General features: G+C 54.7%; 5 protein-coding genes across 5 annotated transcripts; 3 read left to right on the top strand and 2 right to left on the bottom strand.

The window, feature by feature from the left end:
* Nucleotides 1-1,492: 1,492 nt before the first annotated feature.
* Nucleotides 1,493-2,806, top strand: CPAR01_08869 (carboxymethylenebutenolidase; the record flags this gene model as incomplete). Its single annotated transcript, XM_060493136.1, has 4 exons — nucleotides 1,493-1,760; nucleotides 1,811-2,199; nucleotides 2,255-2,442; nucleotides 2,497-2,806. The coding sequence occupies 4 exons, from the start codon at nucleotides 1,493-1,495 to the stop codon at nucleotides 2,804-2,806; spliced, it is 1,155 nt and encodes a 384-aa protein (XP_060347266.1).
* A 203-nt stretch (nucleotides 2,807-3,009) lies between these two features.
* Nucleotides 3,010-4,406, bottom strand: CPAR01_08868 (uncharacterized protein; the record flags this gene model as incomplete). The annotated part of the gene is made up of 4 exons (XM_060493135.1): nucleotides 3,010-3,521; nucleotides 3,574-3,638; nucleotides 3,691-4,132; nucleotides 4,196-4,406. 4 exons carry the CDS (start codon nucleotides 4,404-4,406, stop codon nucleotides 3,010-3,012), a joined length of 1,230 nt encoding a protein of 409 aa, XP_060347265.1.
* Nucleotides 4,407-5,635: 1,229 nt separating this feature from the next.
* CPAR01_08867 (uncharacterized protein) lies at nucleotides 5,636-6,616 on the top strand (the record flags this gene model as incomplete). Its single annotated transcript, XM_060493134.1, has 2 exons — nucleotides 5,636-6,094; nucleotides 6,269-6,616. The coding sequence occupies 2 exons, from the start codon at nucleotides 5,636-5,638 to the stop codon at nucleotides 6,614-6,616; spliced, it is 807 nt and encodes a 268-aa protein (XP_060347264.1).
* A 5,202-nt stretch (nucleotides 6,617-11,818) lies between these two features.
* On the bottom strand, nucleotides 11,819-14,603 carry CPAR01_08866 (uncharacterized protein; the record flags this gene model as incomplete). Its single annotated transcript, XM_060493133.1, has 2 exons — nucleotides 11,819-14,104; nucleotides 14,190-14,603. The coding sequence occupies 2 exons, from the start codon at nucleotides 14,601-14,603 to the stop codon at nucleotides 11,819-11,821; spliced, it is 2,700 nt and encodes an 899-aa protein (XP_060347263.1).
* Nucleotides 14,604-17,407: 2,804 nt separating this feature from the next.
* Nucleotides 17,408-17,704, top strand: CPAR01_08865 (uncharacterized protein; the record flags this gene model as incomplete). Its single annotated transcript, XM_060493132.1, has 1 exon — nucleotides 17,408-17,704. One exon carries the CDS (start codon nucleotides 17,408-17,410, stop codon nucleotides 17,702-17,704), a length of 297 nt encoding a protein of 98 aa, XP_060347262.1.
* Between the last annotated feature and the right edge of the window lie 3,627 nt (nucleotides 17,705-21,331).

Below are 21,331 nucleotides of genomic sequence, written 5' to 3'. Positions count from 1 at the left end.
TTTCAAGACTTTGAAATACTATCCGCCATCGCCTTGGCTGGCGGGTGGTCCAAGTTTCCTTCATGTCAGCCTTCAGTAACAACTGTCATGGCGAACGAACGACAACTAGCCTGTACGATTAGAGGAAAATATTCTGGCAGTTCTGTCTGGGGTAGAGTGTCTGAGCATATCAGAGCTGAGGCTCTGGATGCGGTGGTCCGAGGGATGGATCTGAGATGAGATGCAGGACGACTTGTGTGGACATGGGACACCACCGTCGACCATTCATCGGTCGCCGTACGCCTCCCACATGCGGTTCCGGGTGTCTGGACTCGTAAGGCAGTCCACAGTCCACGCACACTGCAGGGACCAAAGATCGGGCAGTTCCCACAGGGGGACGGGGAAAATCTGTGATGAACGCGGCAACGGGACTCCCCACGCTTCCGGCGCGGCACGTCATTGTGGACGGGGACAGCCAGGATGGTCATCGAGCGTCACCTTCGACTTATTTCATCAGGCTGGAGAGTTGCTCTGAACAAAGATTGCCTCACTTCTTCTCATGGTTGAGAACGGACGGAGAGGTGATTACACGTTATCGCAGTCTTTTCGTCTCTCGCTTCTAGACGACTATCGCCCGGCGTTACACAGTACTCGGCAGATCCCTTGAAATGCCCTTGATCCGCCCTTGGGTTATCTGCGGCCCCTGCGCCCCTGCATTGGCTCGTCCCTTGCATTCTGCACCAATTGCTTCTTTTGTCATCTTTCGAGGTGCCAATAGCGAACCTGACGCGCTTAGCTTTGGGCCGTGCAATTGGATGAGACCTGGTTTCATCGCAATGGAACAGAGAAATGCAGTTTTGTGGGCTTGTTGATGTTTTAAGCGCGATTGAGTTGAGTATGTGTGGTGCGCATAACCAGTTGTGTTTGGCCAAGATAAAAAGACACCTCACCAACATCTTCTATGTCGCTTTGCAACTTAGGGAAAAGTCCTCTCTGTGCGTTGGAGTTACAGGCTCAATGGGGACTTTGTATCTTTTAATATTCCATCTTTAAACTCAATTGGTCTCTTCTCTCGTCCCAGATAACGGCGTACTCGGGCAACCAGGTATCCCTAATTACGATTCCATGCTGAGGTTAGATAAACATGATTACTTACCGCCAAGGACTGTCAACGGACTCTTTCCTAAACCGCCGCAATTGCAACATGGCATTGGAAGACGCAACTCTCGAGGAACAGTCGCGATTGGCCGAGGTTGTCACAGAGGGCTTGTCAACCCGGCTGACTGCCTTATCTGGGAATGGAGTTGGGAGGAATCGGCCGATATCTCGAGCGGGGGTTGCACCAAGTGGAGGCGCAACTGATCTCACCTTACCATTGGAAACCTGTTCAACTGGTCATCAAAGTCGATGCCGTTCCATCGGTGCCAATCGCGAAGTCGCACATTACAAAAAGGATCCCCAACTCGTTGAGCAGAGTTTCTACCTCAACGTGAGACAACACAACTAGGAAAAGATGAGCGCCGTGACAATTCAACCACCGCTGTCCCGCCGTGGCCACGGGCCTGGGCTCATCATTGTAGTTGAAGAGGGCATCAACCTGTCCAAACACGACAAGATCCTGGACCCGCCTCCATCGCAGAAATGGGCAGAGGAAGGATACGCCGTTGCGCAGATAGTTGTTGCACCCGGAGCCGCGGACGTTGCTGGTCAGGTTACCTCGGCCATTAAAAGTCTCAGAGAGCTCGACACTTGTGACGACAAGGACAAGTTTGGCGTCATTTGTAAGTACGCCATTGCGTATTAGAAACCCCCAACTAACAAATTTCATCAGCTCTCATTAGTGCGCCCTCTTCGCAACTCGTGGATGCCCTAGAGAGCCGCTCCGAGATCAAGGCGGCTGTGTTCTATAACTTTGGCCAAGCACTCACAATTCCCACCCTTTCGCATCTCCCAAAAACCGTGACAGACAGTCCCAAGCCAACGCCTACGGCAAAGACTCACTCCTACCCCGGAGCAAGTGACTTCTTCGTCGTTCCTAGCCATCCCAACTTCAACGCCAATGCTGCAGGGCTTGCGCACACCCGCACACTGACGTTCATGAAACCCCTCCTCGGCGGGCCGTACTTCGACCTCGAGGCCGTCTGGGAAGAGCACACCCTCTTCGAGTTTGGCGAGCGCAATGTCGAAAAGACCATGGCCACCATGGTCGAGCAGCCCTATGTGAGTTTTGTCGGGAGGTAGCTCTCAAGGGCAAGGTTGGCTAATACTGGCGCAGGTTAACCACATCCCGACGCTCACCGGTGGCGTGGGGCGTCAATACCTGACCAGCTTTTACAGAGACCATTTCATCTTCAACAATCCCGATGACACTGAGCTCGAGCTGGTCAGCCGTACTGTAGGCATTGACAGAGTGATTGATGAATTCGTCTTCAAGTGCACACATAACAGGGTCATCGACTGGCTGTAAGTCTCCCCGGACGAGACACATGAAGAGCGTACTTCTGACCACGAACTCAGGCTCCCTGGTGTTCCGCCAACTGGCAAGCATCTTTCCATTCCCTTCACGAGTGTCGTCAATGTGCGGGGCGACCATCTCCACCACGAGCACATCGCCTGGGACCAGGCTACCGCGCTACGCCAACTTGGCCTCCTGCCCGAGTTCCTGCCGTTCCCCTACCAGATCAACGGTAGCGGCCCGGCGTCCGGAAAGAAATTCGAATTCAAGCTGCCTGTCGCCGGCGTAGAGTCGGCACATAAGCTCGTCGACGAGAGCGCGGTGGAGTCGAATGCCATGTTCGAGTATGAAACGCGAGAGGTCGATGCCTAGCCGGATGAATCTAGGACGCTGCGACGGCAAGGTACTTCGAGGGCCTAGACTTCCGGTGCAGAGTCAAGTCCAAGGTAGTCTGATTTTGGCGGGCGGTTTATTTGTTGAAGCTGACATCGCTCTTCTGTATTAGGTTTCTATTATGCTCAGTTATGATATGACAAAGTGAACGCTTCTCATTATGCAGTCGTCAAGACCCATTTTCAGACTCGGTTTGAGGCCAGATGCGAGGATCCGCTCCGTGATGAGGACTCGTACTTTGTCGATGCCGTCGAGTCCTGACGAGACCGGCTCTCCTCGCCCCAACGGACCTCCTGGTCCACCTTGATCCGTATTCCGCCCTTCAGGGACAAGTCGTCGCACGATCCCGAGTCAGAATCATCCGAGGGCTTAGTCGTCGCTCCTCCTGCTCCTGCTGATCGGGTTGAGATGTTCGTCGTGATGCCGTACTTTCCATCTTCGGTTCCCAAGCGCTTGAACCCTCTGTCGGCCGACTTCCCTCCCGTTCCCCCGATCGTCATGAGTTCCGTTGGTCCCCGGCTTCCAGCCTTAGAGCGACCGTCGCTCTGGCCCCCAGAGAGGTTGTATTTTGTCGCGATGCTGCCGAACTGCGACGAGACTTTGACCATGAGGGGGCGTAATGTGGGCAGGCAAGCGCTGATAACACCGCAGGCGCATTCGACGACGCACCATGTACACGCAGTGGCGAGCGTCCCTAGATATACTGTCAGCGGATGACCAGAGGCGGCAGGCTGGGTGAGCCTTACATGTCGTGTCTGTGAGCTCAAACTGCATAATTGTTGTGAAGCGATAGATACTGGCAAAGAGAACGCTATGTTGATGTCAGCACTAATACGATTGCCTCTGGGCTTGGCATCACTTACAATCCTCCCAGCAGGAACATGAAGCACAAGGACAAGCGCTGAGCCAACGTCACCTGAAGCTTCCACACCTGGCCGATGGGCAAGCACAAGATGGCCACGTCGGTCAAGATATTGGGGATGGCGTTGCCAATGAAGGACGCCTTAAGGTCGATGCAGGTACCTTCGATCCAGGGCATGTAGGCCTTGGCCACGGGCGTGCACTGGAAGACACACACAAAGACAATGGCGAGCCACCAGCCGATGGTGAGGAGGCCGAGGACCATGGCCGCGATCTTGAAGCCGCGGCCAGGGAAAATGCGGCGGTACATGAGCAGCAACGAGATCTTGATGAACATGACCGCCGTCACGTATACGCACTCAAATGCCAGTAGCAGCTTGAGGAACTGTATCAGCGTATCTTGTGATAATGTTGCGGCGTGGCGGCCGAGGCCTTGTGCAATCACTATACTCGTGGTCAGTTTTCATGATGCCCTCACTTCAAATCATCGTCTTGTCTGATGCTTACTGGCATAGTTGAGGGCTCCCGCCATAAAGGTGACAATCAGGCCTACCACCATGAACCAGTCATCGAGGCCATAGTGAAAGCCAACAGTCCACCGCGCCCAGAACCGGAGACCGACAAAAACGGTTGCGAGAACGAGCAATGCTGTCGTGGTGCCACTCAGTTCAGGCCCTCTATCCGCCAGAGGGTCTGTCAGAGCCGATGTGTCGGCCATGGAGGCTGAAGAAGGGAAAAGATGGGGGCGCGAAATCTCCGAGACCAGTACTCCTCCGTCCAGAATCCAATAGATTTTGAGTCAGTATCGTGGACACAACAACCAACGAGTCAACGAAGAAGAATGCAATGCAAGAAACACGCCAGTTTTTCGGTATCTCTCTGCTGCTTCCCGAAATTTTTCGGGTACGGGGATATCAAAGGGAAAATGAGAGAAAAAGAAGGGCTAGGACAAGAACAAAATGGAGCCTTTTCTTTCCTGGATATCCGGGATGCGCAAGCCTATAGTCCTTATACGCTCTGCCATTGATACCCTGCCCGGTGTAGAAAAACGTGGTGAGATTCGACTGACTCGGCATATGAGGGGCGACAACATGCCGGCCTGTCAAGACTGGAGGCTTCAACGGGGAGGGGAGGGTCCCCTCGACGCCTGTCGAAGGGGGCCAACGTCGTACTGGGGACCCAAAATCCGCATCGATATAACGTCCACCTCGAGGCCCTGCTACCTCTTGTGCCCTTGTCTCTTACCCAGTGCTACGTAGAAGTGGTCCCCGTCGCGACCCTGTGCTCCGAGCGCGACGTCTGATCGCAGCCAGGCTCATCACGGGAGTTCAGACAAATGTGCCCCATTGCTGATGTAACCTCAGCTCGCCCCATCAACACCACCTCAATACAGTCGCTATCCTCCGGTCTTGACGACCTCTTTCGGAAAAGGGGGACACCGTTGAGGGGGGCGACAGTTGCGACACTAATTCCTTTCTCTGATATCGACATGGGCATAATGAATTCTATGAGATTGAGGCAAAGACGAGGTTCATGGGAGCACCGGGAGCTGTCAGCAGAGTAACAAGATAGAGAGTCAGAGAGGTATCCGTACGGATATTGAACGAGGATAAAATGGCATGTTCATCTCTTCCTTCCCCTCGGCTTTCCTACGATCCCCTCGGTTCCTCGCGCGTTGGCATCACAATCACTCTCTCGTGCAGCACCTCACTCTTACTCGATCGACCCTATTGCATCGTTCGCTAATACGCCTCCGGCATCCCACAACTCCTTACCAGTCGTTCATTTTACCAAAGATCCTGCACGTCAACGGTTACCCGTATCCGTACCAAAACACTCTTGAACCTTGGTACACGTTGATCGGCAGTTGTCTGTGTCCTCCCCCCCCCCCTTGACGCAACTTACACCACACGCCCCCCTACCACCACTCCTCCTAAATCCATCAACATGCTCCCAAAGATCGCCAGCCTGCTTTCCTCGGCCCTCGTGGCCACCGCCGCCACTCTGCCCACTGTGGTCTTCACCCCGGGCGCCTGGCACGGTCCGCAGTCCTTCGACCTCGTCCGCGCCGGTCTGACGCTCAAGGGCTACGAGTCCGAGGCCATCACCCTCCCCTCCGTCGGCGCGGAGCCCGCGACCGTCGGTCTTGAGCAGGACGCCGCCGTTCTGCGGTCCACCATTGAGACCCTCGCCGACGCCGGCAAGGAGGTCGTCGTCGTCGTTCACTCGTACGGCGGCATGGTTGGCGGCAACGCCATCGAGGGGCTTGGATACAAGCAGCGCGCGGCCAACAACGAAAAGGGCGGCGTCATCATGCTCGTCTACCTCGCCGCCTTTGCTGCCCCCAACGCTACCAGCCTTTTGGATATGCTCAGCGGAGAGTACCTCCCCTGGATGAGAGTCGAGGTAAGCTTCTTCTTTGACACTTTGACACTTTGACACTGGAACCCAGTGCCAGTGGCCCCCTCCCCCCATCGCTCATGTCACTGTTTTATACCCTTGCTTGGCGTGCGACATATCTAGAAACATGCCCCAAGAGACTCTTGATCGAGATAATTCCCGCTGACACTGAACTTGCAGGGTGACAAGGTCTACGCTGATACCCCAGAGACCATCTTCTACGCTGATGTCAACCCGGTCCTCAAGGCCAAGGCCATTGCGGAGTTGAGCTGGCAGTCTGCCCGTGTCTTCTCTGACCCCGCGACCTACGAGCCGTGGAACAACGGCATCGAGGTCATGTACTTCCACACTGAGCAGGACCAGGCTATTCCTCTGGCTACCCAGGAGGCCATGGCCGCCCAGTTCCCTACCGGCTACACCACCTTCTACGCAAACACCTCTCACTCCCCCTTCCTGTCCCGCCCGGACCTCGTCATCGAGGGTGTCGAGCTCGCTGTTAAGGTTGGCCAAGAGAAGATTGCGGCTTAGATAGTTTTCTTGCGAGACCGAGTGCGTGCCTTGGACAGAAGACGCTGTAGATCGTTAACAAAGAGGGTTGCCTCGTGAGACTAAGTCAAATCGAGACAAGTAAATAAAAAAGAAACAGAGTTGCAAACACACAGCTCCAGACCGGGTCCAATGGGAAAACATGCTTGAATCTTTCGAGAATAGCCTCACTCGACCCAATCCTCACGCGTTTAAACCGAACCTGCATGTGCTCAGTGCTTCGTCAAATCCGCGTCAACCTACCGGAACTTGGCCGCCTACCTTAGCATGCGTAGTGCGTACGCCCATAACCGTAGTAGGCAATTGTGACAAGGGTCCCCCCGGATGAAGATCAGCGCAGCAAAGCCTCACTTACCCCTGGCTAGCCATAGTGGCATTCCAAATGCAACGCGGCAGATGTCGACCACTTGCGTGCTTTTTGGCGAGCGAGCAAAAAATACTGCCCACCCAGGTTTTGTCATATGAAGCAGGGCCCAGGGGAGGGGGCCAAAATGGTAACCCAGTGACGTTTCGCGTAAAAGCTCGCGTAATAGTCAGGGAAAAAGCAGCAGTACGAACTATCCTTTGATTATGAAGAGTCTGAATCGGGACGGCCCCCAATGAATAGAGGCAAAGATAATTCCCGGCTTTTTGCCAACGCACGCGTGGCCCGGTCGAGATCGTAATCCTGCCTGCCGGGGACCGGAGACAAAACATGAATCAGCAAGCTCATTGCAACTCTACCACATAGACCGCGGACCACGTGCCTTTTCACTAGGCCGTGACACTGGCAAGTGACGACTTGCTTCGAGGGCATCGAGGGAAAAGCATTGGCAAGAGCCCACCGGCCTCATGGCATGGCAAGGGGCCCTGCCAGCTTGTGGTGGATTTGCCTCCCTCCTCCCCTGGTGAAAGGGCAGGGGTTGAAGAGGAGTTTCTTCAGCATTTACGGAACTCTTGCGATTCAGGTTTCTTCAGCAGCTTCGCAGCCTGCAGGCCCGCTGGCTGGGAATAAGGGGAGAAAGAGGAGTTTGACGGGTGGGAACATATTGCATCTTCGAGACCCAATTGGAAATCCTCCCGCCCACAATACTGTAACCCGGCTCCCTCTCCTCTCTGGTGAAGTTTTTCTTTTTCCCGTACGAACAGAAACAAGTCTTGCTGAAGATGAGACGGCTGTCGCGGACTCGAGGTGCATGTAGTCAAAGTAAAGCTCTCCCTGCGTTTCCTAGAATGTCCTCGGCAAAGGTCGGTAGTTGAGGCGATCCCCGAACCGGCGTTCGGTTAGTTTAGTAGACTCGCGAGACCAGATTGAATCAAGAAAGGTTTCCGCGTTTCGCCTCCCGTCCTTGGTGTGAATGGGCCTTTGTTTCTGCTTCTGGACGAGCAGCGGATACAGCCAAAGGTCGACCGTTTCCAGGCCTGGTCCTCCGTGCTCTGTCTCTTCTTTTGCTTGCCTCAATCTCCACAGTTCTTTCCATTCCTCTTTCGGAGCCTGCCGGCCGGGCCGGCGCACCTATGACATTGACAGGCAGCGGGTACTCCTATTCCTCTCGGTCGGAGTGAAGGCCGTTCACCCTGTTGCCAAGTTCTGGCCCGTCACGCCGTTGCGGTGCTCCGCATCTATATGTCATCTGTCAGACCCCTCAAATTGTGCAGAGTCCACAGTAAGGCAGTAGTGTAGGGAGTCGCTGAGCGTGGTATTGGTATCCGTAAGGACTATTTGATGGCATACGGATACTTCGTACCGCTTCCACGGCACCGCTTTCCAAAAACTCTCCCACAACCCGCGGCAGGAGGTGTCCGAATGTGACGCCGAAAGGAAAAAGAAAGAAAAAGAAAGGAGTCCCTGAAAGTTAGAATGTGATAAGCAGCAACCCCGGACCCGGGCAGAGAGATTGTGTTTTCCACCTATCCTTGTTCAAAAACAAATCAGAAATCTGATTTTCTTCACATCAATAGTGTTGAGGAACGGGTGGGATGAGTACCCGTTGTTGCCGCCACGAAATCTCAGAGGTCCAGGCAAATTAGACTTTGCACGTCAAAAGAAATGACAAGACGAACGACTCGAAGATCCCATCCCGACCACCACCACCCAGTTTCCGTACGACGCAATCTGTTTCACCAACAAACCTGCAATGCTGCCCTCCGCCCTTGGCACCTGTAGGCCGTCATATAACCCCAGTCATAGCATGTGTTCGTCACCCCTCTCGAGTCTCGCCTCACGTCTATCAGGTCTATCGTCATCCGCGTTATCGCTATCGGGTAACGGGTTGGGCTGCCTGTCGGATGTGCCCATGCCCTATATGCCTATCAGATGCCAAGTCTGAATAGTCCAAACTCTCTCCACGGTCTGTTAGCGTCTGGCATTCTGCATACCACCCATGCAAGCCATGTAGACTGCAGCGAGCTAGACGCACCAAAGACACTAAAGAATGCAAACCCCTGACACCGGATGACGGGGGCCTCATGTCGGGGTTAACTGTCAAAGGAAATTTGACAGGTAGATCTCGTTTCAATGAAGGAGTCTGTCTCAATTTTCATCCCGCGGTGCCTGCCAACCCCCGTGGCCGTAGCCCACCCTCTTCCGAACGGGGTCTTCCGCGGACGGCGCGATATAGAACCGTCTCCTGCAGGTCTCAGCTCGTTCTCCGTTAACGGCAAGGACGGACACGGGGAAGGGACGGAAAGCACGGGAAGCCGCGGCTCGCTCGACCGGTCAAGAAAAAAAACGCGCCTCTGGTCTCACTTTCTTGACGATCGATATTGTCTGTTCCTTCGCTGAACCACGGCGGCGGGAGTGGTGGTTCTAGACTTCTTAGTCTCTCACACTCGATGTCCGTCTGTCCGTAAGTTCTAGGCCTTTCACGCCTTGGAGGCTGAAAAAGCAGTCTGTCGAGAGCTGCGAGACCTAAGGAAACTAATGCGGCTCGCATAGTAGGTTTCGATAGTACGACGTATCACGAAGCAGACGGGCTTCCGCGGCTAACCCTCAATCAGCGCCCAACATTAGTAAATCACGTCAACGCCGCAGCCCGCGCGACCCCCTTCGAGTCCGCAACTTGCAGATGACGGATCACAGAAAGGGCGGCAAAATGGGAAAAAGGATGACCGGCGAGTTTCACTCTGAGCCTCGGAACTGAGATGCCGTATGGCCCCCTCAAGCCTCCAAGCTCCCATGTTCACTCCCCATACACGGTGGAAATCGCAACGTCCCGAAGCACGTTTTGCTGCTGCTAGCGTCTGCGAAGAAGACATGGGAACCCATCTAGCGGTGCCCACAAACGGCTGTCCGAGCCCTCTCCCCTTCAAAGACTTCTAACAAGTTTTTGTTGGCAGCGACTACGAATAAATCCCTAGTCTTCTTTGATGACCATCACGCTCTCCAAGAGACGATCATTGGGTAGCTGAAGGCAAAAACAAGCACTTGGAGCTTGGAAGTTGGGCACATCTCCGCCTCGGTGTTGCTAGACATCCGTAACCCGATGATCAGCAGCAATCCAGCATCCTGACCTGAATGGGGAGGATAGAAGGCGATCTCGAAGTTCGAAACCCGAGTAGCTCCAGCCCCCAGGAGCCTGCATTTGCATGTAGATTTCATTTTATCAGATTGCTCAAAGGATACTAGAGCCTTTTCTCTAACCTTTGATCTATCCTCTTAGGCGCTCGGTCCAGACTTTGGGTGTTGATAGCGGTTCAACGTGAGGCCGAGCCGCGAGATGAATTTGATCATCCGCATGGTAAGTTATTCGTCTTCGCTTTCGTACACCTAGAATTACATTCCCGCATTCATCTAACCAGGCACGTCTCATGGGCTCTATCTCCCAGCCTCCAACGACTTTGGCAAAAGGGACGAATATTTCGCGAAGCAGAGACTCAAATAATCAAATTAACGCTGAGCAGGGAAAGCAAAACCCGGGCAAGCTGCCGGCCTAGAAACAGCCCCCAGCAGACACCACAAAAATAGCCCCCAGCAGACACCAACCAAACCCATGCAAGCCATGCTCACAACATAAACTCCACACTCCTGCAAGCCCGCAGATCTGTATTTCCAGAGTCGCCGAGAGGGGAAACCTGCAGCATGGGGGCACGAGGGGAATAGGATGAACAACGAGGTTTAAAATAATGAAGATAATCATCATCATCTCTCACCTCACCCTCACTCCCAGTCTCCCACCAAAAATAGGGAAACGAGTAATTTATCCCCCCGCGCAGAAAATGGGAACCAAGCACATGGCTTTGCCAGGGACAAATCCCCTTTGGGCACACAAAAACTGGAACATCAGGCAAATGACACACGGCAACTATCCCTACACGAGTCGCAAAAGTATCCGTACGGAGCATTTTCACACAACTTTGTGAAAGTTAATAGAGAATAATCTCCGCCGCCCATCGGTGAATTGATTGTGCTTATCCGTACCCAGGGACGTGGGCGATGGCATACTTTACGTACCTGTCTCGGGTACCGCTCTCTCTTCCCAATGAGGAAGAAAAATGGGCAAAAGGGCTTCACTGATTACTTGTTTCGATGTTGGATACCCAGACCAAGGCTGGCGGGAAATGAATGGTGACAGCGGCTGATTACGAGATGTATCCGAGCTTCTACTAATTCCTTCCCCGTCCCGCTGAGTGAGCGAGCAAACGAGATGGGATGCTTGCTATGACGCCCAGTGTCGCGGGGACCTTCGACCATACCGCTGGGGCAGGTTCGTGAGAGCATCAGCTCATTCGGCCGATGACTTTTTAGGGTGTCAATTGATACTACCACGACGGATTGACAAACCGCGTCTCACATGATGTGCAAGTTGTATGATGTACTGTAACCCGAGGCTCATTATTCCCCTTCAGTGTCATTTCTCATCGAGATATTATTATACACTCTCTTGTTTCATGCCCCCCCGGTGCCCGTGAAATGCCAAATCTTTATAGCCTCTCTCCATTCGCCAGCCCATGCGTGAATGTCAAGGAGAAGTCCAACCATGTCCATGCTTTATCGTCGGGTCCTTCCAGCGGCCGCTCGCACGTACAAAAAGAGAGACAACCCGCTGTCTCGTCCCAGTATATAAACCCCGTCCTGGCGCGAGGACATGGGGAAGTGTTGAGTTTCGTAAGAAAAATAGGTACAAAAAGGACAGTATCCCGCTACAAATGTAGCGGCAAGAGCCCAAAGAATCGAAGAGGGGGGTATCTGTTGCAACGCAAAGACTATGTGATGGGAGCCAGGAAAGGGCTGAGCATCAGCTCGTCCGCACTCGGCCGCAGGTTGTGATCCATCTCAAAGGTCTGAGCAAGGAAGGTCTTGGCATCTTCAGAAGCGTGCTCCGGAATCGTGGGAGCCGCCTTACCGCCACCAATCTTGAAGATGGCCTGCAGCTGACTGCAGTCGGGGTACGGATGTGTGCCTGTCATCATCTCAACAACCAGGCATCCGAGCGACCAAATGTCGGCCTTGCGGGTGTACGAGGTCTGCTTGACAACCTCGGGGGCCATCCAGAAGACGGAGCCCTGGAGGGAGGGGCGGTGCTTGTTGTTGTTGGCGCCGGACAGGATGTTGGTGGCTTCAAGCTTCTTGGAGATGCCGAAATCGGAAATCTTGATAGTGCCCTTGTTGTCCACGAGGATGTTGGCGCCCTTGATGTCTCGGTGGATGATCTCGCGATCGTGCAAATACGACAGACCAGTCAAAATCTGGCGGACAAAGCTGCGCACAAGAGGCTCTCCAAGAGCGCCGTACGAGTTGAGCATGGTCTGGACGGAACCGCCAGGAACGTACTCGAGGAAAATGTTGAGGTACTCGGTAGACGAACTGCAACCCAGATACTGAACGATATTCGGGTGTCGAAGGTCGCGGAGCAGACTGATTTCCCGCTTAAGGGCCTCGATCATGCTCTTCTTGCGTGCGTCGTTTTGGCTGTTGGCGCCCGGAGCGGGCGCCTCGACCTGCTTGACGGCAAGAAGCTCACCGGTCACGGCATGCAGGGCGAGGTAGACACAACCGAAGGAGCCTTGACCGATGAGGGCTCCCTTCATCCACTTGTCGTCAGACCAGGACTCTCCTGCGAGGAAGCTCTCGAGCTCCTCGTCGGCGTCCTCGCCGTCTTCATTGAGCGCCGCCGTAAGATCTTTGAGGGAACCTGAACCCGTTGAGCCGTCGGTCTCGAAGTAGCTTCGCCGCGTAACGTTACCTTCGGGGTCCGTCACGCTGAGAGCGGCTGCACTAGCACCGTCGGAGCTGTCGGCGAATGACACGTAGGACTTGCGGTTCGGTTCGACAGGCGACTCCTCTTGCAAGGTGTCGAGCATTGAAGAGGCGACGGAGTCGCGGAAGTGGGTGACCCGCAGGCCTGATCGCGCCTTGGGAGCACTACCGGCGTGGAGCCAGCTGTCAGCGATGGTCGGAATAGGGGGTGCATCTTGGATGCTAGACGCGAAGCTGAGGTTGCTAGCCACACTCAGACGGCTGTTGACCTTGCTCAGACGGGTTGATCTTCTCATGGACAGACGAGCGGTCCTGTCAATCTCCTCTCTGGGATGATCCGGGAAATAAGATGTGAGGTCCGAGGCGATGAGCTCGCTGGGAGGACGCAACCCGCCAAACGACCGCAAGATGCCCTTATTCCTCCTGGGTCCGCCGGCAGATCTTGGGCCGTCGTTGGATGCGGGGCGCTCCAGCTCCTTGGCGGTATTGTACACGTTGCGCTCCCGGTCGTGGAAAGAGACCGGTGAAAGAGGATGTTGCAGCTCGTCGTTCCATCTCTCACCCAGAAGCTTTTGCACCTTCATCTGGCTTCTCTTATCCACAGTCTCGAGGGCGCGGCTGTGATTTTGCTGCGCCTCCTCAATGGCGATGCCCGCTGCTCTCTCGAGCTCGGGCATGCCTGGCTCACCAGCAGGGACACGGCGAAGAATCAGGCGATTCCGTTCAGGACGTTTCTGGTCCTTGATAATCCGCCACAACTCCGTATCGCCGAGTCGCCGGCACTGGTTCGGGTCTGGCTCAATGCCGGCCAGTACCCAGAAGCAGTAGTTCCTCTCATGATCCTCTCGTAGTGCAAACTTCCTAAGGGTGACTCGCATGACCTCCTCACACGTGTTGCAGTCGGCGATTTTGACGACCTTTGTGACTCCTCCGGTGGAAATGACGCGAATAACATCCTGATTCTGCGGTAAGCCAGCCATCAGTGAACCATCCATACTGGAGTTATTCCTGGTATGGGAAGTTACCAATCGGCCGGTCTGGGGGACGGATTGCCCGGCGCTACTCACATAGCCGGGACTTTGGCCATATCTTGTTCGCAGAGGGCGGATGGCATCCGTGCCGGGAAGGGGTGAGTTGGGACGGGAAGAAGCGCTCTCCAGGGGAAGGGAGTCGTATTGTCTGGAGTAGCGCTTGTTCATGGAAGGCGTGGGCGCGGTACGAGCACTTGAAGCAGATGGTCGAGAAGACCCGCCCGACGACGGGGTGAATTGGTCGAGGCCACCGAACGAGTCCTGCAGTGGTCAAATGTCAGCTGTGTTACCCATTGCTGACGGCATATGACGGTGCCGCGAGAGGAGAAGCCGGTCTTGCACGTACCCTATTCCGTTTCTTCTGGTTGGCGTAGGCCTTTGTCCTCAACTTCTTAATGCCCAGGAACAGTCGCACGCGGTCGCCGACCTTTTCGATGCCCATCTCCTTGAGGACATCCTTGTCGAGCTCGAGGAGGTTCTCGCCATTGATGTGGTTTTTACGGAAGAGCTTCTCGTACTCGCCGCATTTGACGCTCCTCAAATAGTCGCAGACCTTGTCCTCGTCCCAGTTCTTGACGGCATCGGGGCCATCGCTCTCGGAGAATTCGGATTCGGTCGGGCTGGCGTAGGCTGTGGACTGGTTCGAGATCGTGGGTGCCCGTCTTGAGGGCGGTGCGGCACCGGTAGAAACGCTAGAAACCATGGGATTGCTGGAGCCCAGCGGTGCCGGGAATGCGGTTTTGGGGGCCAGCATTGCCATCTTGTAATTGTGATACGTCAGGTGGACATTGACTGAAGTGAAGTTGACGTGGTCGATGGCGGTGGTGATCGCGGGAGGGGTTTGTCTCAGCTGCCTCTCCTGGAGCGCGTCGTGCCGAGAGAGGATTCCGTCAGGCAGGTTTCCGAGACAGGGAACAAGGCGTCGGGCCGGATGCGATAGAAGCGAAGAAGCTGCGATATAGCGAAAATGTGGAATGTAAGTGTCTCTCGCTGGATCTGAGTTGGAGAATGTCGAGCCTCTTCAGTGCCGGACCGTAAAGGCCTGGTTTCTGCTTGGAGACGCAGAGGAGGGAATTTGGTGAGGGCGAATGTCGTGTGTGGAATTACGGGTACTTCGGCCGGGAGGGAAAAAGAGGAGGGAAGGGGAGGGTTAATGATGGATTTTGGGGGTGCAGGGGACTTGCACTTGAGAGCCAGCGGCAGGGAGGGGTGTGTGAGTGGTGCAGGTGTAAGCAGCCTCAGAGGTATCTTCACACACGAGTTGGGATGCGAGATACTTCATCTACGGGTGGGCAGCAAGCACCACCACAGAGACTCTACCTGAGGTGAGCGACCACAGACCATACAGCAGGGGGCAAGGCCAGAAGAGGGGAGGGCGGCAACAAGCTTCCAATGCTGCTTCTTCCTTTGTCACTTTGTGTGCTGTCGCAGCAGTCCGTGAAAGGAAATGGACTTGGCTGAGGCTCCAATGCAAAGAGGGATCTCTCTGAGGTGCTGTGTGTGTACAACCTTGGAACAACGGACGGTATCACTGTATAGCAAAGCAAAGCAAAGCTGAGCTACAAAACACGAGATTTACAGGCCGCACAGTCCTCGCAACGGCCCTGATGCGTCTGTTCGCTTGAGGCAGAAACTTGGGGGAAACAAACACACTCGAGAAGCTTTCCGCAGAGTCTGCCCTTGAGTCTTGGGCTTTTAGCCACTGTGACAGAGAGAGAAAGGCAACGTTGCAAAGGGGTACGACGACGATGAGGCGTACGGCAAGGTTTTGTTCGCGTTGTTTGAGGTCTGGTCTTTTGACGTATTGTTCAGCTATCCCCTGGTCTTCTTCGTCACCGAGTCTTTGGGTACGGAGTAGTGTTTCTTCATTTTGCTTGGGCATGTTATCTACCTGCCATACGCAGTACAGGCTTACACAGTACTTCGAAGAGGCTTACTATGTGTGCTAGCAATGTGTCCCAAGATGCCGTCAAAGAGCCTCCATTTCTGGCCAACTTGCCCGGTTCCCTCGGGTTTGCGGTCCACTCAAGAGCGACATTACACGGCAAAATGGCACGTCGATTCAACAAGGTTTTCGCTGGCCAAAGGCTTCTTCTGTTTCTCTCTCCTCTCCTTCCACGATGAGTCTCAGGCGCGATGGCGGATCATGGATGGAGTAGCCAAGCCCCTGTATGCACCCTTGGCAACATGGCAACCTTTAAAAGGGCGTTTGCAAGGGTATGGCGACGGCGGCGGCTTCATGAAACTGGCTCAAGCAGGGTCAACGCCGCACGTCCCCACCCAAACTTTGGCTCTGCAGCGGCACCTGCCCTCCTCAGTCAGTACCTGCCCTGAGCTGTCGTGACTCCTCATTAGCACTTGCCCTTACTGCTTGACTGCCCAGTCAGTACTTTCCAAGCGCATTTTACTGCCCATCACTGAGGAAGGTACTCTAGGTAGAAAGACTCTGGAGCGTGCCTTCCCATGCTTCCAACCAGAAACATGGACAATGTACCTGAGGAAGTCCTGAGGAATTACACAGCCGTGAGCCGTCTTCCCCCCCCCCCCGAAACGTCCCCAGTATCCCCCAATGTGTCCCCAACGTGTAATTTGCCCTCCTCAATGCGCCGTCATGCAACCCCCGCCGCCTGGCCAATCGCCGCCAAGTCGATATCTCGTGTTCTTGTATTGCAGTGTGCCACAAGAGACCCTCTCGTGCTTCTGATGCATCACGGCCTGTTCATCATGACGACCACACACATTAGAGCCTGCAGGGACTCTGAGAAGAAAAGAGGTGCAACAAAATAGCAACCACGTCCAGCCACGGAGTCCGTGAACAGTGGCAGATGGGCGGGTGGTAGTTTGTTTATTCAGTTGTGCCGACCAAGCTCAAGTTGTTCTTCAAACAAATCAGAGAACACCCCGGCTTCTCGCTCACCTCTGGAACAATCCTACACGCGCCCATCCGAGTCTTTCTCTGCTATTCTTGGCCCGTCAGCAAACCCGCTTGGTTGCGCGCGCCGCCCGCCCCTTGCTTGCAAGACTGTTCCTATTCAAAGCCTCAGACTCTGTTCGCCAAAGCCACGTCACGGCGCCTCTCTTCGGACCTCGACCGCCCTTGACTCCCGACAAAGATGGGATGCAATTTCCTCTGGAACACAATCTTCCACAACGATGGCTTCGGCCATACCATGAAAGCCACCGAGGCGTACGAATACCGAGTGGTTAGTAGCCACGCCATCATGCACGGCCTCGCCTCCGTGGTGCCAGACGTCGTCTTATCGTCAGCCTACCCGTAACCCGCCCGCAGAGGCCTGCTCACGATCCCTTCTCGGGTGCAAGTGACAAGGCGGCCCGCCAAACGTACACGTTGGCATGCCATGTTCCGTGGTCTCTTCTATCCATCCGGATACACACCATGGCCCGGCATGAGCTCTCCACAACAATACCCGGCTCCTGGGAGGAGGTCACCGTCGCAACCGGACGCTGTCAACAACAAGAGCTTGTCCGTCTCGCCCGGATCACGAGAGGGTCAGAGATCCCCGCTGCGATGATACCTCCGCCGGTTCCACTCTGCTTGGGACGATGACACGATTACACGATAGGCGAAGATTGGTTTTGCCGCTGACCAACAGGCGGAGATCTGGTCTGTTGAATGGACGCCATACAATGGAGCCGACTCCTTGCGACGTGACAGGCCTAACGAGCAGACCAACACACCCTGATAATTTGGCTGCAATCCCCTATTTGCTTTCTCAGCTTGCCAGGAGGAGCAGGTCGCCACCAACCATCGTGAACTACCTATCAACGAACCAAGAGGTGCCCGCTAGGGAAGTCAAGCGTAAGCTGTTCGCCGAGGACAGCACAACAGAACTGCAGTAGTTCACAGTGATAAGGCCGGTGGAAGATTCGCAGAGGCCGGCAGCATGGCCTGCGTCCACCGGTGATTGGCTCCGGCGCACTCCCGCACTCAACTCGGGGCTGGATCGCTTGAAACCAGTCGTGTCGCACGTCTCGACACCCTCTCCGCTGCCCTGCATCCCTGGTTTCCCTCCTCTGGGCGCCAATATCCCGCCGTGTCTTCGCTGCTCCTTCGTTGGACACCAGGGACTACCAAGACTTGACCACCACGGCACCACTGCGCTTCATTACTTCACCAGTCTCCATATGGGAATTGGCTCGCAAGACTGGGGGAACTCGGGGGAGCTACGGAGCGTCCTTTCTACTTACCTTTCGGCGTTGGCGCCCCCTCAGATTAATTAACACGGCGACGCCAGTCTGAGCCCAAGGCACGTCTAACGTGGAGAGGGCGTTCACCGTCACTTTGCGCATCGTGGATCATCCCGGCTGGGCCTCACCCCTTCCAGAGCCTCTTTGCCTTCTTTGGCACATCTTGAGCCAATCACCTACATTGTCATTTCGAGCCGCCTTTTGACTTTTCTCTGCTTGTAAGAGGCGCCATGTGACACACAGCTGAGCTCTGGACGGCGCACTTATTGCTGTGACACCTCTGAATACTACGAAAACTCAGGGCTAGGAGACATCACAATGTTCACCTGACATGTGTGTACACAGAGTACAGATGTACGTCACCTTTCTTTTTCCTGCAACCTTTTGACCCACGGTCTGCGAAATTGACAGTGCTGAGGTGCCATTCATTCCACGGCATGTTGGTGGATTTGGTTACGCCACCGCTGCTATTTTGGAAAGATACGCAGCCGTTTGTGCCGTCGTCGCACAGAAGGACGCGCAGGGCACCTCATGCTTATCCCCATCTGCTCCTGATGCTGATTCTTCGGCGAAAGCAGTCCGCGACTGTGGGGACATGCAGTGACTGCAGTCATGCGAAGGAAATGAGTTATGGCCCGATCACCGCTTGGTCGCCACCCAAGGAGAGGGGAACACATACGGTCAACCAAGACTTGGCATTTGCCGACACAGATGACTCCTTGAAAACTGACGATATTCCCAAATATGTCCCCTAGAGCGCGCCGCTCACGTTTCAGACCAGACCGCCTGGAAACCATCCAAAAAGGGTGTGTTCTTCTGCAGAGCAATCCTAGATCCGGCCGTCTGGTCAGCTAAAATGGAGTGCCAACGTGGCCTGGTCAGAGCGGGCGTCAACAAGCCTGAAACATGAAACCTTGGAAGATCTGCCTTGCATATATCTCGTTGCGGTACAAACATTTCGGCCTGGTGCTAATCCCCCTCATTCAGAGAAAGCCATCGGTCCTAGCCACGCTGCCACTCTGCAATAAGCGATGGAGATCGGCTTGTGGGAAGGTCTTCTCCCGGCGCGCCGGCACCTCACTACCCTTCCTAGCTGCTCATCACGGACGACGACCCTTGCTGCTTCTGCTTGAGCCTTGTCGTGTCGTTCAAACTTGACGTCGTCAGCCGTGGCTTGTGTGACCTTTGACCGGTGGCCTTCCACGTGGACAGGGTTCCAAAGAAACAGAAACATGTTGAAAGACCAAGATGAGGCCACGACCGCCTTGTCGTCGCAACTAACACTACTCGCGATGAACTTTCGAACTCGTATCGTGGTCTACGGAACGGGACCGAGACCGAAGGAGTCGCTTGCTGCCTCCGTGTTGCTATGAAAGCTACGGGGTAACTTTCACCACTGTCCCAGCATTCCCTGCTCCTTTCCAAAGGCCCGGTTCAAAGCAGCTATTGCGCCATAGATGCCGTGCTTCACCCCTGCAGCAGATTCGAAGCATCACAGCAGCATGAACATTGCAGCTTGTGAAAGACGGGGTTTTCGCAGAGAGTCTGAGAAGGAAAGAAAAAAGTCTACTCGAAATTGAAGGGGAGTAGAGTTGCGACGAACTCCCAGCTGGGATTGGTGCGGAAACGCTAAAAAATCCAATCAGGCACGCCAGGATGCGCCACTTACCGCCAGCTTCGGACGAAGTCCATGCTCCACACAGCTCCGCCGCCACCGCCGCCCCCGCCACGGCAACCATGAGTTCCTATTTCGGCACTGTCGGCAAGTCGGCCTGTCGGGCGGGTCGCCGGTCCCCGCATGGACGGCTATCGGCTTGGCCATCTGCCCGGCATCAACGGAGAAAGAGGAGTCTCGGGCTCCGGAAGGTTTGCGGCCTGAGCATAACGACGCCGTTCCGGGCGCATGACGCTGCGGCGCTCTTGACTCAACCGTCGTTTCGTGTTTCTCGTGTACGCGGGCTCATCGGGATGGCTGACGAGAGAGAGGTTTTGCGGACAGGACGAGTCTCTGTCTCCTAGCATTATCGTCGTCAGTCTTCCAGTGGTTCCGTCTGAGTCTCGACAGTATCCTTTCATCTCGTTCAGAGAACTTGTCATCACAAAAACGCAAAACTCATTCTGTTTCAAGTACAAGGTCTCGTGATGCCGCCATTGTGGTTGCTGACTGATTGACGTGTTGATGCTTAGCTGATGGGTGAAGCGACTTGGCCGGTGCTAGATGAGCAACACCCTGTGACGGCAAGGACGCCAGACCAGCGTGAGCAATCAAACATGTCGTCATCTTATCTAGGGCCTCCTATCAAGGACCGGCGAGCTATCAGGACTACTTCACTGGGAAGAAACACATTTCCTTGGAAATGGCGGGGCGTGACGGTGTTGTGTATGATAAGACACGGACGGCAGTCGGCCGGCTGAAGATATGAGCGGCAGTCAAGGGTGACCGCCTTTGCTAATAGTCCGATAGCCCCCTTTCGCTACTGAGACCGCTGTGATATCATCTACGTCCAATGTTGTCGCAGACATACACACGGCAGCCGAAGACTTTTGGTCTGATACACTGGCAAGCACACCTCACGAGACCAGAACGATCGTCGGAATTGAGCACACGCTTAAAGCGTGTTGTGCATACCAACGCAGAGTGAAAGTACCAACAAGGAGACACCCTCGACATACGCACATGACCCAAGTTGTTAATGTCAGAGCTGGATTTTCTTGAGCGACGGACGATCCGCTGTCAGTCCTAAGGCGGCTGACCCGAAGGAGACAACTTTTTGAGCTGTGTCTCGTCCATGGTGAGTTTACTGTCATGGAGCGGCTACCACGACGGCAAACTTGCCATCGCAGTATATCCAAAAAATGAGCATGGCTGACCACGACTGCTCAACAGGTAAACCAAATCGTCGACTCCAAGACGGCGAGTTGGCAAAGGTCGCAAATGTCTTAGTCGTGCCGGGCCCGGCATTTGCTCATCGGCGAGTGGAGCATCTTCCCCATGCCCCGCGGGAGCAACCCCTCCCCCTTCTAGCCAGGAAAAAAAAAGCCCAATCCACCACTCAACCTCCGATATCGACGACGACCACCACCACCACAACGTCTAAACTTCTGACAGCCCCGTTGGTCGTCGACTTTGCGCCCCCAGCAATTGTAGGACACGCGCAGATCAGTCATCGAATTCGGCTTCGTATTCGAGATAGTACAAGAAAGCCGTCTTTTGTGTTCTGCAGCAATCGACCGCGCCAAGGTGCGACCCCGACGCAGCTACCCGGAATCCGGAAATAA

This window comes from Colletotrichum paranaense, assembly GCF_030867605.1.
Source record: "Colletotrichum paranaense strain IMI 384185 chromosome Unknown Scaffold_7.1, whole genome shotgun sequence".
Taxonomy (NCBI): domain Eukaryota; kingdom Fungi; phylum Ascomycota; class Sordariomycetes; order Glomerellales; family Glomerellaceae; genus Colletotrichum; species Colletotrichum paranaense.
Note: the sequence above shows the minus strand (reverse complement) of the source record. Positions and strands in the feature narration are given on the sequence as shown.